Here is a 15594-nt window from a genome sequence, read left to right as displayed (position 1 = left end):
TGTATATAGTCTTGCTTCAACTTATTAAAAAAACTGATTTTGGATATTTCATTTATTAAGCATATCGAATGTAAAATTTGAGAAAAATACATTTTAAAATAACAACCATATAATTGTATTACATGTATAAATTATTCCAACAATGCAAAACCAGTGAATCATTTTCATAACCAATATGTATAGATGTACAATATCACAATAAAATACAGACTGTGTCAATGCATGCAGTTTTGATGAATTTCACATATTTTTAAACGTCTAAATTCATCTTTTTATCCATAATATACTTTTAAAACTTTTTCACATTCAATTGTCATTGAATTTGATAAATTATCAAGAAAGTGTATATATAATTGATATATTCTAAAATTTATACATTTAATCACGGAGTTAATGACACAACATTACAATCCACTGGATTGAACTTCCGGTACCTGGATTGAACTTCCGGTTCCCCCTGACGTCAGCTGGAGTCAGGTGACTCGTTGCTGGTGCTGAACATAGGGTCCATGACGTGTTCCCGTGTCAGCCCAATACTGGAGCCAGAGGACGTACTAAGGTTCTCGTTACTACCAATAAAGGCATCTGTACAGGGATAAAATGTATCAAGTTAACCAAAGGAGACTTTAGAATGTAACATCGTTTTCTATACAGGGATAACACGTATCAACATTTAACCACAGCAGAGTGTACAGCTGCAGAACTGCTGCTCTATTGTTTGATATAAAAGTCTCTGATCATCACGCTACAAATACAATATAAATGTAAACTGTAGAGGTACTTGTACTGTGAGCACTGATCTCACTAAATGATTCCTCCGCCTCAAATATGATTATGGGGACAAAATCCATGTTTTGCCCTGGGAGACCCGAAATATGGGTCAGATCAAAAAGTAAAGTAGGAGGTGCATAATGGCAATATGTAATAATCTGTGAAAGTATCACTAAATTTTATTTAGTGGTATAGGAGGGGTTGCAGATCAGAGATGGGTATCCTTCAATATTATAGAAAGAATGGCAGTGTTGAAGACGATATTTTGCTAAGGGAAACATGAAAAGTGTCCAATCAAAAAGTAAAACAGGGTGCGCACAATGGCAATGTGTAACAAAGATTCTTTGAAAAATTCATTAGATTTCAATCAGTGGTATAAGAAGCGTTGTTGATAAGAGATGGATTCCCAAAAGCGTAAAAGACGGACGGACGGATATCCCGAACACTATAATATACATATACACCCTCCCACTTTTCAAGCGGGGGCATAATAATTTGCTATTTACGGTGCATGGTTTTCTGCTCCCTGTTTGGGAGAATTCTCCACTTTTCAGCATTGGTCAGTCAGCTACTTTTCACTTACTAATTCTAGACACATTTTTTTTCAACCAATGTAAGTATTTTATCAACCTATCAAACCCTTTATAGTCGTCTATAAATACCAATAAACTCGCTTGTTTTGGAATTTTCTACCATCCAACAAAAATCAAAAACAGTGAGTTTATTGGTCTGTAGGGATAAGTATGAAGGGTTTGGACGTTTATTTAACATACAGATTGGTTAAAAAAAATTGTAAATTGTGGAGTGAAAGGTAATTGATTGACCAGTGCTGGAAAGTGGAGAAGTTCTCAATAGATATACACTGATAAAACGTATCAACAGTTAACCAAAGAAGAATTTAGAATGTACAGCTTTAAATATACACATGGATAAAACTTATCAATAGTTAACCAGAGGAGAATTTAGAATGTACAGCGTCAGAACGTATCAACAGTTAACCAGAAGAGAGGTTAAGCCTAGAAAGTCATTAATACAAGGTTAGAACAGATTTTAATGACGCAGTCCTGTTCATTTTTACGTTATTGGAAACATTTTAAAATAAATTTCGTTTTTTATGACTCCTGGGGTAATGAAGGGGAAAAATATGTCATATCGTAATGAAATGTCACATAAACTACGGTAAAATTACGTGATCATAAAAAATATCTTTTGTCCCCGTTTTTAATTTTGAGACGACCAGTTGTCCTAAAGAGGCGAGTGAAACAATGTTTTGGAGAATACTTTCCTGGCGGGAATAAAAGTAAACCCACGACATCCAAAGCCCCCGGTCCATAAAACCATCAACAAGCAATCTGACCTATTCTATACAACTGTTTTCTCTGCTATCTCTTTGTTATAAATAGTGATTAAAATGAAACAGTGATGACGAAGATTAAAAAAGATGCTGATTAATAATTCCCTCTCAGGTAACCGATCCACCTCTCCCGGCTTCATTATCTTACCGTCAACAATATAGGCTCTTAATCCAAAGCCCGTTATTGATGCACCCACCGAGTATAGGGATAATAGAGTAGGGGGCTCGAATTATCATAGCATTAAATAAACTACACGTGAAATTAGGCCCAGAAGACTAGCACGACGACAGATCATCAGGATGACTGATCAGGCGTTATTAAAAGATAGAGGTGAGTCGCTTAGCATCTCTAGGCATCTTAAAAATCAGTCTCCGTCTTTGATAGCTGATTCAGTCTCCCCTTGCTTGGCTAATTATAAAAGAGTTTTAATGACTCTAAAACAGATAGAAGCACCTGGTGCCCTAGCCAGCCTTAAGCAATCGTCTGCTTAAAACCAAAGATGGAAGAAGAAATACCTAGCTCTTTGTGACTGGGAAACCTAGCGCTGTCTATTAGTGACATTGTTACATAAAACAAAAAGGTTATAAAAGTCCGAGATAATGTGTTACCAAAGTAACGGGAATGTTTTAACGTTTTATAAAATGACAGAACAACCAATGTTGACAAGATATATTGGCTTTAAGATGGGAATTAAGTTTACTTTCAACTACATGTTGTATCAAATATTTGTTGTATACTGTGAAATCACTAATTTTTGTGGGGGGTTATTTTGTTGTTTTCCAGGAATCTCGAGACCCACGAATTAATGACCACCACGAAATGTAAAATTTAAAATGCATTACTACTAAACATTTTCCAACCACGAAATCAAATCCCTACAAACCAATATTACTATTATTTCTTCAAACCTCGAAAATTTGACCCCTTGAAAATATGTGGTTTTACAATATACACATTAGAACATAGTGAACACTGCCACAAGTACAACCTTCCACATACCTTCACGTTCAATTTTTAGAATTTTATACATTCAATGGTCAACAATAAACAATATATTTTAATCCATGATTTCAGAAGGGATTTTAAAATAAATGAAACTTTCATAGATTGAAGAAGACAATATCACGAAGTGATGGTATCAATTAGGTTGAATTCGACCGTTTTATTTTAGATGCAAGGTAAGTCCAAGGTCTATTTCATCGACGTAAAGAATAACAAATTACTGTTGCCAATCCTGTGATGCCAAATATTTTTTTAAAAGATTAAAAATGTACCTTCTTGCATAAAATGATACTACTACATGTATATAGAGTCTATCAGTTGATGACAAGAAAATTGACATAAATAATTTAACTGAGAAATATAGGCCTATTGGCTAATCAAAATTTCCTCTTTGTTAAATTTCCCTGAAAATTGTTTTTTAAATACTCTTTATTATCTAAATTTTTTTCTAATTTCCACTTATGGCACAGTAGTTATAAAGATGCAAAATGATGCAAAAAGAAGTTATAGCCATTTACTAATAGAGAAAAACCCTTTTCCTGATTTTTTTCTCAATTTAGTTTTTAGAATGAAAGCTTTCAATAGCAAATGAGATAGTAATATATTTGGAAAATCATATTTATTTGATATTTTGTAAAACTTAAGTCCATAATTATTAATTTGAGTAAGAATAATTTTTTTTCTGTCTTTTAATTAGGGATGTCAGAAGTGTCAATAATTGAGATTCAAATATTCCATACGAGTATTCGAATATATGCGGATATTTAAGGCTGGGTATTGGCCTAAGATTTCATATATTGCGATATATTGCGATATTTTTAACTATATTGCGATATGTATTGCAATATTTTAAATGTAATCAAAATGGCATTTTCATACTATATTTACTTTACTTTACATGCAGAATGTACATAACTATGATGAATAACCAACAAAGAAAAAAATCCTGTTGATTTCATTTAAGTTATGCTCTGAAATACTCCCAAAAAACAACTTCTCTCTTACTGTTTGGCTTCATAACAAATCTTTCATCAGTCCATTTTTATATTTAATGATAAAATTCCTTAATCTAAGCATATTGCCAATACATCAATATTACAAAATCGTATTGTAATATGATATTTTTTGTCATTGTATTGCAATATATTGAAATATCGATATTTTTGCCCAGCCCTACGAATATTTGATAAAACAAATATGTTTTGCATTATAAAATGTATATTTTCACTCTCCTGTCATGCAGTACACATTTTATGTCATTATTTTGGGATTAAATTCATGTAAAGTTTTGTAAATTCACAGTAATTATATCTTTAAAATATTTTACACAGTATAGGTATATATAATATAAAGTTTACATCCAACATGTAATGAATTATTTTTGAAAATTGAAAAGATTCTTTAGTATGTTCCAGATTAATGGATCGTCTTACCAAAATATACACTGATAACTCCATGCAGAACAATTATCTGATGGAGAAAAATTAAAAACAATTACTTTTAGCTAATTAATTTCCTGATAATGATTTTAATGATATTTACGTAAACAGGGGATCAATGTTTTTACCATAAAATGTGTCCTTTCAACAATACAAACTTATTGTAAGTACTGGACATTGTTATACCACTAATTAAAGGTTTGTTCCCATCTCGCCTTAACTGTAAAATTTAGTATTCCCATTTCGCCTTAACTGCGAAATTCGGTAAGAAAAAGTTAAAAAGTACTAAGGCAAAATGGGAATTTTAGTATTTTTAAATATTATTACTGGGTTAATATAAAAATTTAAATTTTTAGATTGAATTTAAGTTAATGGGAATTTATGAATACAGTGAATGAAATAATACATGTAATACCAAGTATTTTTTTGAAAAATACTTTACGCTAAATATCACCTTAATTCACCTGAGCGATTAATAAGGCAAAATGGGAATACTAAATTTTACAGTTAAGGCGAAATGGGAACAAACCCTAACCCTAACCCTGATCAAATGAATAATTTATTTTAATAGATACACTTCAAACCTTTTAGGTAATCCAAGAGGAGTGTTTTTTAAGTCTGTTCTAAACTAAATCTTATTGCTGGTCAACTGTATGAACTTGATTCAATTTCTAATCAAACTTGCCATATTTTTCTCTCTTTTAAAAGCTTGTACACTTAAAACTGAATTTTTGAATCTTAAATTTAAATTCAATTTCAAATATCAATTTCTTGAACGAATATTTGAATATTCGTTGACATCCCTACTTTTAATGTCTTTTTAATGTTTAATGTCTTCAAATGTTTTAAACATTTTAATGAAATTCATAAATATTGTTAAGTGGTAATTTTGAGAAACATATAAAGGAGAAATTTTCAAATGCCACCATTTCACCAAAAAATAGTCCTGGTAAGATTTCAAAGAATTCAAACTCAGTTTGAATTTTCTATACAAATCTGTAAATATGTATTATAATGAGAAGGAAAGAAAAATATAGTCTTTTAAATCCATTTTAAGACATATAAGAAAATATATTTTGAATATTTCATCAAGTCAGAAACCAGAAAAAAAAATGCTCTTGTGTGATTCAAAGTTTTCCTTCAAAATATTTAATTTGAAAAAAATTTAATTTGTATATTTTAAGTGGACACCCAAGGTATCTGTGATGCAATGTCTTTTTTTGCATACACATGCTGTACATTATGAAATTCACAATTCAATGTTTAACAATAGAATACCCTCCCCCCACCCAAAAAAAAGGTTAAAGATACTATACACCTTTCAGAAATTGTACTGTAGTGGAGCTTTGCATTTTAATCTTCTTTTAGTTTGAGTACTCAGTGGTTTTGGATCCAATTAATTAAGTCAATCTGCAGGTACACTCCTTCTTTTCTGGTAAGGCTAAGCTTTGACTAAAAATGTTGCTCCTATTTCTTGACTTACCATGTGATACAGATGAGGGACCCCCCTCCTTCATTGGGGATTCTAACATGGCCTCTGCTAGAGTCTCTTTCATTTTCTCATCTAACTCTACACTTCCTCTAGGCTGCTTAGCAACTGTGGACTCTGCCCAACTGCTGTAGACATCACAAAGGTTTGGAGACTGGTCAAAACTACCTGGAAGTCAGAGAATAAAGTCTTGGTCAATACTACCTGGAAGACAAAACTACCTGCATAAATTGACAGTACTTAACTACTATTGTTCATTTAGATATGAATATTGAATCAGTTCAGAGTTGTGTTGTACATGTAGATACATTAACATGAATTATATATACATATATATACATCATATCAAACATTCAGTGATCCTGCTTGTACATTTATAACATAAATTGCTTAATAGTGATTGCTTCTTATCATTACTGATTTTGTAACAATTCTACATGTATCTCAGAAAGGACCCAGGAACCTGTGGCTTACTGTATGAGTAATACTTATAGAGTAGTACAAAACATACCTGCTTCTATGAGTAAAGGTGAAGGTCCTTTCCCAGGAGATGAGGTGATGTCACTTCCAGTTCGTCTATAGGCAGGGCGAGCATTGGGCATGGCTACAGGACTAGATCTCACTGGCTGGATTCTACACATAAAATGCACACAAGTTCTGTACATAGAGAAATTCACATAAGTTCAGCCATTAATTTAGAGATAAAAAAACTTAGTCACACTCCTTTATCACAAAGTAAAAATAACCAATTTTATGACATTTAAAAAACATCACTGTGAAGTTCAGTCTAAAATCTGAATGATATTGCTTGATAAATTCTTCATACAAACTGTAAATCAATTTATTTTCGTGACACCTTATTTTTGTGAATTAGCTTTTTTGTAATTAGCAACAAGATAAAATATGTTTCCAGAGGTTTCTGTTGTAAATAATCCTTTATAAAAAAATTATACACAAGAATAAAATTTTCGCAAGCTGACAGTCACCTTATTATGCAAAAATAAAGCTCTCGCGAATAAAAAATGATTCGCAGTATCTGGTACACACTGATATCACATCTCACAAAGAAAGCATAACCTAAGCCCCCCTCCCCCTCTTTTAGTCTCAATCTTATCTCTACGTAAGCTCTCCCAGTTCCTGTCTTACTTGAGGCTTTCAAGGTCGACCTCGTCTGAGGTGACGTCCATGTTGGACAGGTTGACCTCTGGACTCTGTGACAGTAGGGCTGAGGACTGGGAGGACAGGACTGTGGTGTTCTGGACGTTCTGGTATGTCTTAAAGGAGAACTGCGGCCCCATCCAGAGGCGGCGGTGTGGTCCCACGTGGGTAATGATCTCCACCTGAGAAGTAAATGAATCACTTGTCACTAGATCTCCAAGGTTAGGCACTGAATGATATTATTGATGCATGGTCAAAATTTTGTTTTGTTTTTAAAATAAAATGCTGTTTTACTTGAGAAAGCCACTCCTGTTGATCCACCACTCTGTTTTCCTGTTCTGTCGGTAAGCTGTCCCTGGAGTCTTGTCTGGTCACAGGAAGCAGATCACTGTCTTCTGTAAAGTAACCACATCTGACAACTGTCATGTCTCAGTGTATGCATTGAAATTGAACTTTGTGGAATAATTTTTCATAATGGATCCATTTTCCTGTATTTGGAAATGATCTCTTACTATTTAAAAAAATTTTTTTTTTTAATTCCCCTCAGAAAAAAGAAAAATCAAATGCCCAGTATGTGATTAATTTTTTTTACACAAACTGATTTAAGGTAAATAAAGTGGGCACTTTTAATTTTTACCTGAGTGTGAGGATGGTCTTTGTGACATGAATGCATCCGAGGCCAGAATAAGAGGGTTATTGATGACTAGAGGGGGCCTGACTTCCTCAGAGGTCTTTGATCTAGGATGAACACAAATCAGAGACTTATTATCTGGCTACAAAATCCTGAATATTATTTTAAACACCTACATGTACAATGCAGAAGTGAGGCATATATACATAAGGATATATATCTACCCTTATCCCAGATCATAACATATGGGTGAAATGAATCACCTTTGAGAGAACATACTTGTAATTTATTATTTTCTCAGTTTCCTTCATACATCTAGAATTTGCTTAAATATGATCTTGGTACTACAATCGGGAAACATTATTTTTACTGATGAAAATATTTTGCACCAATCATATTCTATCAGCACTCAACCTACCTCTGTAGGTGCCACTGGGTATAACCAGTAATGGATAAATCCAGAGGAGTTCCATCTGTTACTTTCTCTGTTACTTGTTTGGATTTAGGGTCAAGGACATACTCCACTAGAGTACCCGTCTGACTCATCAAAAAGAGGGAGTCTGCAGCTCTCTTACCTTCTATAAAGTAAACAAGACAGTCCTAATTAGAACAGCAAAACTAATTTTATTATTATTAATTGTACATATTGGAAATTTGATAGATATTTCTTATATGTGCCTCAAGAAATTTACTTCTTGTTTACAGTTTTTGCCAATTATAAACTTAATAAAACTGCATTCTAAATTGACTTCTTGTTTACAGCTTCTGCAAATTATAAACTTATATAATTAATAAAAGACTGCATGTTAAAATTTTTGCACTTTAATATTTAATGTGCAGTAGTACAGAAATGAACATTTTAATGAATATTCAAAATCACTTTAGAGAAAAAATTACTGAATATTCCTATTTACAGTCCATAATTTCATAAAATTTTGTACAATCCTGCCATCTTCCTTCAAATCATCCAACTGACAATGAAATAACAAAATACCTCTCCTGTCTACAGAGAGACTGGGACTTCCCCCAACCCACACCCTGGGGGTAGAAAAACAGGCTGTAACCAGGATCCAGTTATCTGACCCGGTATGGGAGGGGCTGCCCGTCTTACTGCTGCCCCGCCCAGTCATCAAGGGCTGCTTGATCTGGGCCAGAGGGTACACGGTGATGGGGTGGGGATAGGGAGGAAGCCTGGGGTTCCCTATACTGTTGTTGAGGGCATTATGTCTCAATAAACTCGGGTAGTTGTCATATTGACCTACAAAATATTAAGTTTTTCAAATCATGAGTAGGAGCGAACAAAAATTCTTGATCACTGTTCATCCAAACAAAAAAAATCAATTTACATATACAATAATGTTATGAAAACAAATAATTGTTCAACAAATTAACAATCCAATCTCATACCTGCTGATGTTGGGCTTCCTGAGGCATTAAGTACAGGGCTATTCCTACCAGCACCATGATCCATATCATCCAGACCAGCACTCTTATGGAACCGACTGGCTCGATTTACAATCCGTGGACTACAGTGGGTTCTAGTATTCACTTGTCCTGCAAAATTGTCATTTACATTCTAATTACAGTGTTAAATTTTACGGAGTTTGCAAATGCAAATCAGAACTTGAAATTTTTCAACATTACTACATGTATCAACCTACTCCTTATGAGAATCTTCAATACATGTATTATATATGTTGCTGTCATTTTTTAAATCAAGAACAATAAAAAATGTTGTTGCCAATTGTAATGTGTTACCTCCCATATATTTTTAAGGCTAATACATGCTTTACTATTGCCATTGATTCATTTTCAAACAAATTTTCTTTTGAGGATTACCTCCATATGGTGTAATGGGGAAAAGATGAGTTGTTCCTCGGTGAGAAGAAACTGTCACCCATCTACTGTCATGGCTAAAACACATGTCAATCACCTGGCAAAATATTAACATAATGATTGTTGAAACTCCATATCATACAATATATTATAGTAACATTATCTAATCTTTACGGAAAAATGTCCATCACTTTAATGTACGAAACTTTTGCCTGACAATTAAATTCACTTTTCCTTCCGTGAACCTTCAACAAAAGAACCAGACATGATCTTTACAGTTTTACACACCAAACATTTCATCTAAACATCGTTAGTCTTTATACAAACCTTTGCAGTTGTCTCCCCTCTGTGTAGTGTATACAGATGATGAATTGCCCCCAGTGATGAGGCACATGGATGTGCCATGATTCTGAACACATGAAAGTTATGCCCTAGTTTACACGCTGTCAGGAGCAATGTACCAGAGGAGTCAAAGGTCATACAGGACACTGGCTCGTTAGCGTGGGCATGGAAATGAGCAATCAGTCCGTCAGCCTCATTGTCTTCACTCACACTGAACTGTCAATAGGGATAAACAGAACTCGATATGGTCAGCCAGTAGGGTAAGGGAGATAATGCTGTATTAATCATTATCAACATAACCGTAGTCAGACAATATACATGTATATCGCACTTTGTTTGTATGATTTTAAAAAAACACAAACTGAAATCTACTCTGTCTTCAGTAACAGGTGAATTGATATCTTTTATTAAGGATAGTTTCACATGTTTAAAAATAAAAAAAAAAATTTAAAAGACATACATGAAATTTCAAGGACATAATAAGGACATTAATAAAAAGAATGTAATGAAGTAAACCCTAACATGATCGACGTTGATTGTCTGTGTGTCTATAATGGACACAATGCCTGGGCGATGACCGTTGTCCAGGGGAGGGGAGTCAGCCTTCTTAGGGGCGGGGGCAGGCTTTGTTCCTGTTACACTGTGAACCATAGCTTCTCCAAACAGGGTCAAACCCTTAAATGCTCCCTGTAATAAACCAAAAAAATTATAGTGTTCTAAGTAATTTTCTCTGCTTGGTTGATATATGCATAAGTACTTTGTATTTTCACATTTAATGTTTACATCTTTATTATTATGTTGTTTAACATTTCAATAAACACTGTTTATAACATTAAGTGTTTACTAAATCCTGGTAGAATACATTCAACCCTATCTTTGCAACATCAGAGACATGTTGCACAGGTAGTTCTAGATCTTTATCCTTTAGCAGTATCTTCGTAAGAAAATACCAATACCAATACAAATGTTGATGACCAGAATCAATCAATCAATAATTCATTACCTTGGCAGCACTGATGACCGTGGCAGCATAAGACTGGGACCCATCTCCTGACATACCCCCGCAGGACTGGTGCATCGGAACAAGCTGACAATTAAATAGATTAAATATACAGCTAAAAATCTCTGTACACTGCTGAATCAACATTGCACGTAAGCGAGAATTCATCGTAAGTGTGTTTGCTATAACCATGTTTTACTGTATACATTGTACCTGTGGTATTTTACTTTTTATATTACTTGAAACATTGTAAGGAACCTAAGATTAATAGTGTTGATATACTCACCCTTTTATCTGCATAGGCTAACCACCTCGTTCCCAGAGCAATAGGGTTGATATTAGGGCCAGTGTTAGGAAAACAGTCTGAAACAGACAAAGATACTGTATACAAAATATATTCCAGAATTTTAACAGTTTGTTTAAGATGACCAAAGTCACCAGAAAGTCAGATCATTATTATTCAGTATCTTACTCATGACCCAGAACAGCTGTCTCAGTGAACAGGCATCATACACACTCAGCTTCTCTTGGAACACCACCACAACCACTCTATAAATAGATATTACATCACAGTCACTCTATAAATAGTAAATACCATCACAATTAGTCTATAAATAGTAAGTACCACCACTATCTCTTTACTTACAGTGAACATAAATACAATGAGTCACTTTATAAAATAATGTAAAACTACAATCTTTGTAAACATAGTAAGTAAAAGTTTTACATCATATAATATGTTTCTGATTAGCACATACTGCTTTTCCTTGCACATTTGGATTTGTATCATTCATATCAATATTTAGCGATACTGATATTGCGTACATAAAAATAAACATTGTTTTACTTTTAATTCAGGATTTCTTTCTGTTTGAATTGAAAAGTGCCTGACATAATAATATGTACACACACTTCTCCTATACTTACCTCTTATTGCCTTGTATATTTATCACTGGGTGAGTTTTAAAACTGATGTTGTGAACCTCATCCCCCGTCCTTAGAGAAATGAACTTCACAGAACAATATGGTTGTCCAGCACTTCAAAAGAGAAAGATATAAATTTTAAGTGTATAATTTTTATTCTTAACAGTGCTCAGATTACAGTACTTCATTTACATTTCAACACCATTCAAGACATTTTGCAAAAGGACTTTGCATTGATGAAACTACCACAAATAATTCTACATAAATAAAGTAAGTTTTCCTTTATACCTGGTACTGTCACAGAGAACAGCCAATGGTCTCTTATAATGGAACTGATCAGGATCCTCAAAAACTGTGAGAAAATAAAACACATGTATATAATACTAAAATATATGTATATGGGTATTAATAAATATATATATACTGCCGTATATGAATAACAAGTAGACTTTTATTTAAAGTTTTCTTAGAAAAAATGTAGAGAAAACATTATGACTGTAATCTAAATTTGAGATGGTGATGCCTCAAGACACTGGTCGTCAGAATGCACTAGTATATACCCTGCAATCTAACAGAGTAAAGCATTAAAACACAAGTCATCAGAAAGAGCTAGTACTAACCTTGTGTAGGGGTTGGCAAAACTTTGAAGATTCTGATTGGTCCTTGCCTCAGTGACAACACTTCCTGTGCTTCTCCATTGGTCTGTGAAACATAATTTTACTTTAAAAATAAACATGTATGTATACTTTATTCATGCTGCATAAAACTCTCACACACAATATGAAAGGATTGTGGGGAGTCACAATGGTAATACAAAAAGACCAATAATGCTGATATTTACAGAGATGAATTTAAGAAGAATGTCCTTAAATTTACCGCTATATTCCACACTTGTACTCCATTTCCATATCCCAGTATCAGCAATAATGGTACTCCTTTGCTCTCATTTGTGTTCAGATCTGGATTCGAGGACACATCTAGATTTTAAAACAAGAAAAGAAAAAATATTACATCAATAAAAACAACCATCAAATACTGTATGCAGGGTTATTTTTGCCTCGTGTTATTTTCGCCCTTGCACACTGCAGACAATTTTGCCCCATTTTAAATTCATAATAGTTTTATTTAAGTAATTATTCTGTATTCTTTGAATTTTTGCTCTGTATCAAATTCGCCCAAATGAGGGTAGGGTGAAAGGGGCAAAAATTTCCCTGTATACAGTAAATGTTATATGTTTCGATGGAATTATTTTATCACTTAAGTCATTTGAACATGCAAGTTCAAACATATGACACAACAGTATTTTATAGATGATTTTCATGTTCCTGACTAACAGAGACAATACTTAATAAACAATCTCTTTTCCCATGAATTGAATCCCTCAAAACTTTAGTAATCAATTTGTAAAATTGATATCAGACTGGACTAACTATCACCCTAACATTGATATCAGACTGGGCAAACTGTCCACCCCTGCATCATGTCCATTGATTTCAGGCTTTGTAAACTTACTGTCACACACTCTCACAGATATCAGACTGGACAAACTATTATCCTATCACCGATATCAGACTGGGCTAACTGTCACCCTACCATTAATATCAGACTGTCACTCCTCCATTGATATCAGACTAGGCTAATTAACAGTGACCCTACCTAATTGATATCGGACTGTCACCCCTCCAACCGTGACCCTACCATTGATAGCAGACCAGGCAAACTGTAATACTACCATTGATAAAAGACTGGACTAACATACAGTCCTTGTATCACTGTCTGATATCAGACTGGGCATTTTAACAGTGACCCTACCATTGATATCAGACTGGGCAAACTGAACCCATTGAATTCTCTCCTTGTCCTCAGCCTTTGTGTTTCCCGTGTATGCCTAAAAAGAAAAAAAAATATGTATGCTACTATAAACGAAGATATTTTCATTGTTCATGTAAATTTTAAAATTTGTGTGTTTCATGACAATGCTTACTACAGAGTATAATATGTTAAATAACTTTTACTAAATCTATCATTAAATATCTCTAGTTCTACTTTCATGATAAATTCAATTGCTAACTGCACATTTATATTGATAATTTTACTTATTTTCTTAACAATATTATTACAATTTAATTTCTGAATCTCTTATCTGTGATACTTATCATTCACCAGAGATGTATACTGAGTTCCTATTCAACATCTCTCCCTCTCACGTTTGGTAGATACATATCTTACCTGTGGTACTACATCTGAGATGAAATCCACAACACTCTCCATCACACTCTTTTCACTAAAATATATATATATATATATATATCAGAGATTAGTTGGTTTCATTTAATCATTATGCACACTTTGTCAATCGATCGTGTATTTGCTCATTATGTGTAATAGAATTTGAAATAGCTATGTAATGTGTACAGCTCAGCAATGTGTCTACTAACGAGTAACTAAATTTTATATATAACAGTTGTCAGTTACAGCCATATTGAAGAAATCTTCTTGCACATTTGTATTATTGGTACTCAACAACAAATAATCAATATGATTTAATTAATGGCGTTTAGAGTGACTAGGTCTCATGTTTTAGATGTCTAACAATTCATAAAAAGAGGGAGAATATGTTCCACAGTTTGGTATTCCTTTTGCATTGTATAGTTCTCCTATAAGTCTCCTATAAGTCGTATATGCAACACACACTATCTAATCGGCAAATTCTCAAGCCCACTTGGTAGGGTTTTGGATTTTATATTTGAAAGTATTTAGTCTTCCCCCTTAATTTGCATTAATGTCTATGAAATATTGAACCTAATTTTCTTTTTTTATCCATTAAACACATAGGCGCTTTTGACGTTTATAATCTCTCTTTTCATTAATAAAAAAAAAATATTCCCCATACTATTATAGCCATTATTATAGCATGGGGAATTTTCAAATTTATTAAAAAACGGGAAAAAAAAGTCAACACGTGGTTGGCACTGGTTGCGATTATACACAGTTGGTATCATGGACACTACACCTGCACATGCTCTAATAATTGATAAGTGGCCTTTCAAACAAATTCTCTAACTTTTTTGTTGTAATAAATCTGTTATCCATAAAAATCACTATTATAACAGAAATGAATCAGTAGGCTGGGTAGCAATGAAATAATCAGACGAAACATAGAAATCTACTTCAACACGTTTTAATCCCTGGTCTCAAGACCATAAACTGGGGAAAGACTTTTTATAAGTCAAAATGAATATAACTAAGAAATATTCTGGTATTTGAAACAAATGCATGAAATTGAATTAAACCTCAAAATATTCAGAATCAAAACTTTATCATGGTCGTGGGTCCTGGTCTGCTTCATAATTCTATAGGACTGCACGATTTCAGTTAAGTGTAATTGTGAATTGAAGATCGTAGAACAATTGATGCCCTTAATCCTGGACTGAAATCTGAATCAATCCAAGTAAACAACACCCATAGCATCAAATTAAACGATTCAGAATGCTAATTACCTAAAGGCCTGTGGTCTAATAACGTTGTAGGTTGATTTTATACTTCTTTTCGGTGAATCTGCAGCCATATTTTGGATATAATCGCCTTTAAACACGAAAAATAATGCTACATAAGCAGAGGAAAAATACAAATATGACGTCAGGTTT

At 33.4% G+C, this 15594-nt stretch overlaps 1 protein-coding gene across 1 annotated transcript; it reads right to left on the bottom strand.

The window, feature by feature from the left end:
* Positions 1–369: 369 nt before the first annotated feature.
* On the bottom strand, positions 370–15594 carry LOC134255793 (BCAS3 microtubule associated cell migration factor-like). The gene is made up of 22 exons (XM_062738327.1): positions 15448–15594; positions 14177–14231; positions 13760–13835; positions 12824–12924; positions 12568–12649; positions 12236–12299; positions 11951–12061; positions 11496–11572; positions 11310–11386; positions 11027–11110; positions 10546–10710; positions 10009–10239; positions 9685–9778; positions 9253–9399; positions 8840–9103; positions 8264–8423; positions 7852–7952; positions 7509–7609; positions 7203–7396; positions 6568–6689; positions 6051–6224; positions 370–585 (listed from the first exon to the last, which is right to left on the bottom strand). The coding sequence occupies exons 1-22, from the start codon at positions 15513–15515 to the stop codon at positions 464–466; spliced, it is 2670 nt and encodes an 889-aa protein (XP_062594311.1). The 5' UTR covers positions 15516–15594; the 3' UTR covers positions 370–463.

This window comes from Saccostrea cucullata, unplaced genomic scaffold (genome assembly GCF_032062105.1).
Source record: "Saccostrea cucullata isolate Sc308-1 unplaced genomic scaffold, CSIRO_AGI_Scuc_v1 ctg5, whole genome shotgun sequence".
In the NCBI taxonomy this organism is placed as follows: Eukaryota; Metazoa; Mollusca; class Bivalvia; order Ostreida; family Ostreidae; genus Saccostrea; species Saccostrea cuccullata.
The sequence above is the reverse complement of the archived record's forward strand: the minus strand, read 5'-3'. Positions and strand labels throughout refer to the sequence as shown.

Excerpts from the sequence above, each read along its gene's own strand:
- LOC134255793 (XM_062738327.1), bottom strand. The coding sequence starts at position 15,515 with ATGGCTGCAGATTCACCGAAAAGAAGTATAAAATCAACCTACAACGTT. Across the intron at positions 11,111-11,309 it reads TAGCCTATGCAGATAAAAGG|CTTGTTCCGATGCACCAGTC; the intron begins GTGAGTATATCA and ends TTTAATTGTCAG. Across the intron at positions 586-6,050 it reads TCCCTCATCTGTATCACATG|ATGCCTTTATTGGTAGTAAC; the intron begins GTAAGTCAAGAA and ends ATCCCTGTACAG.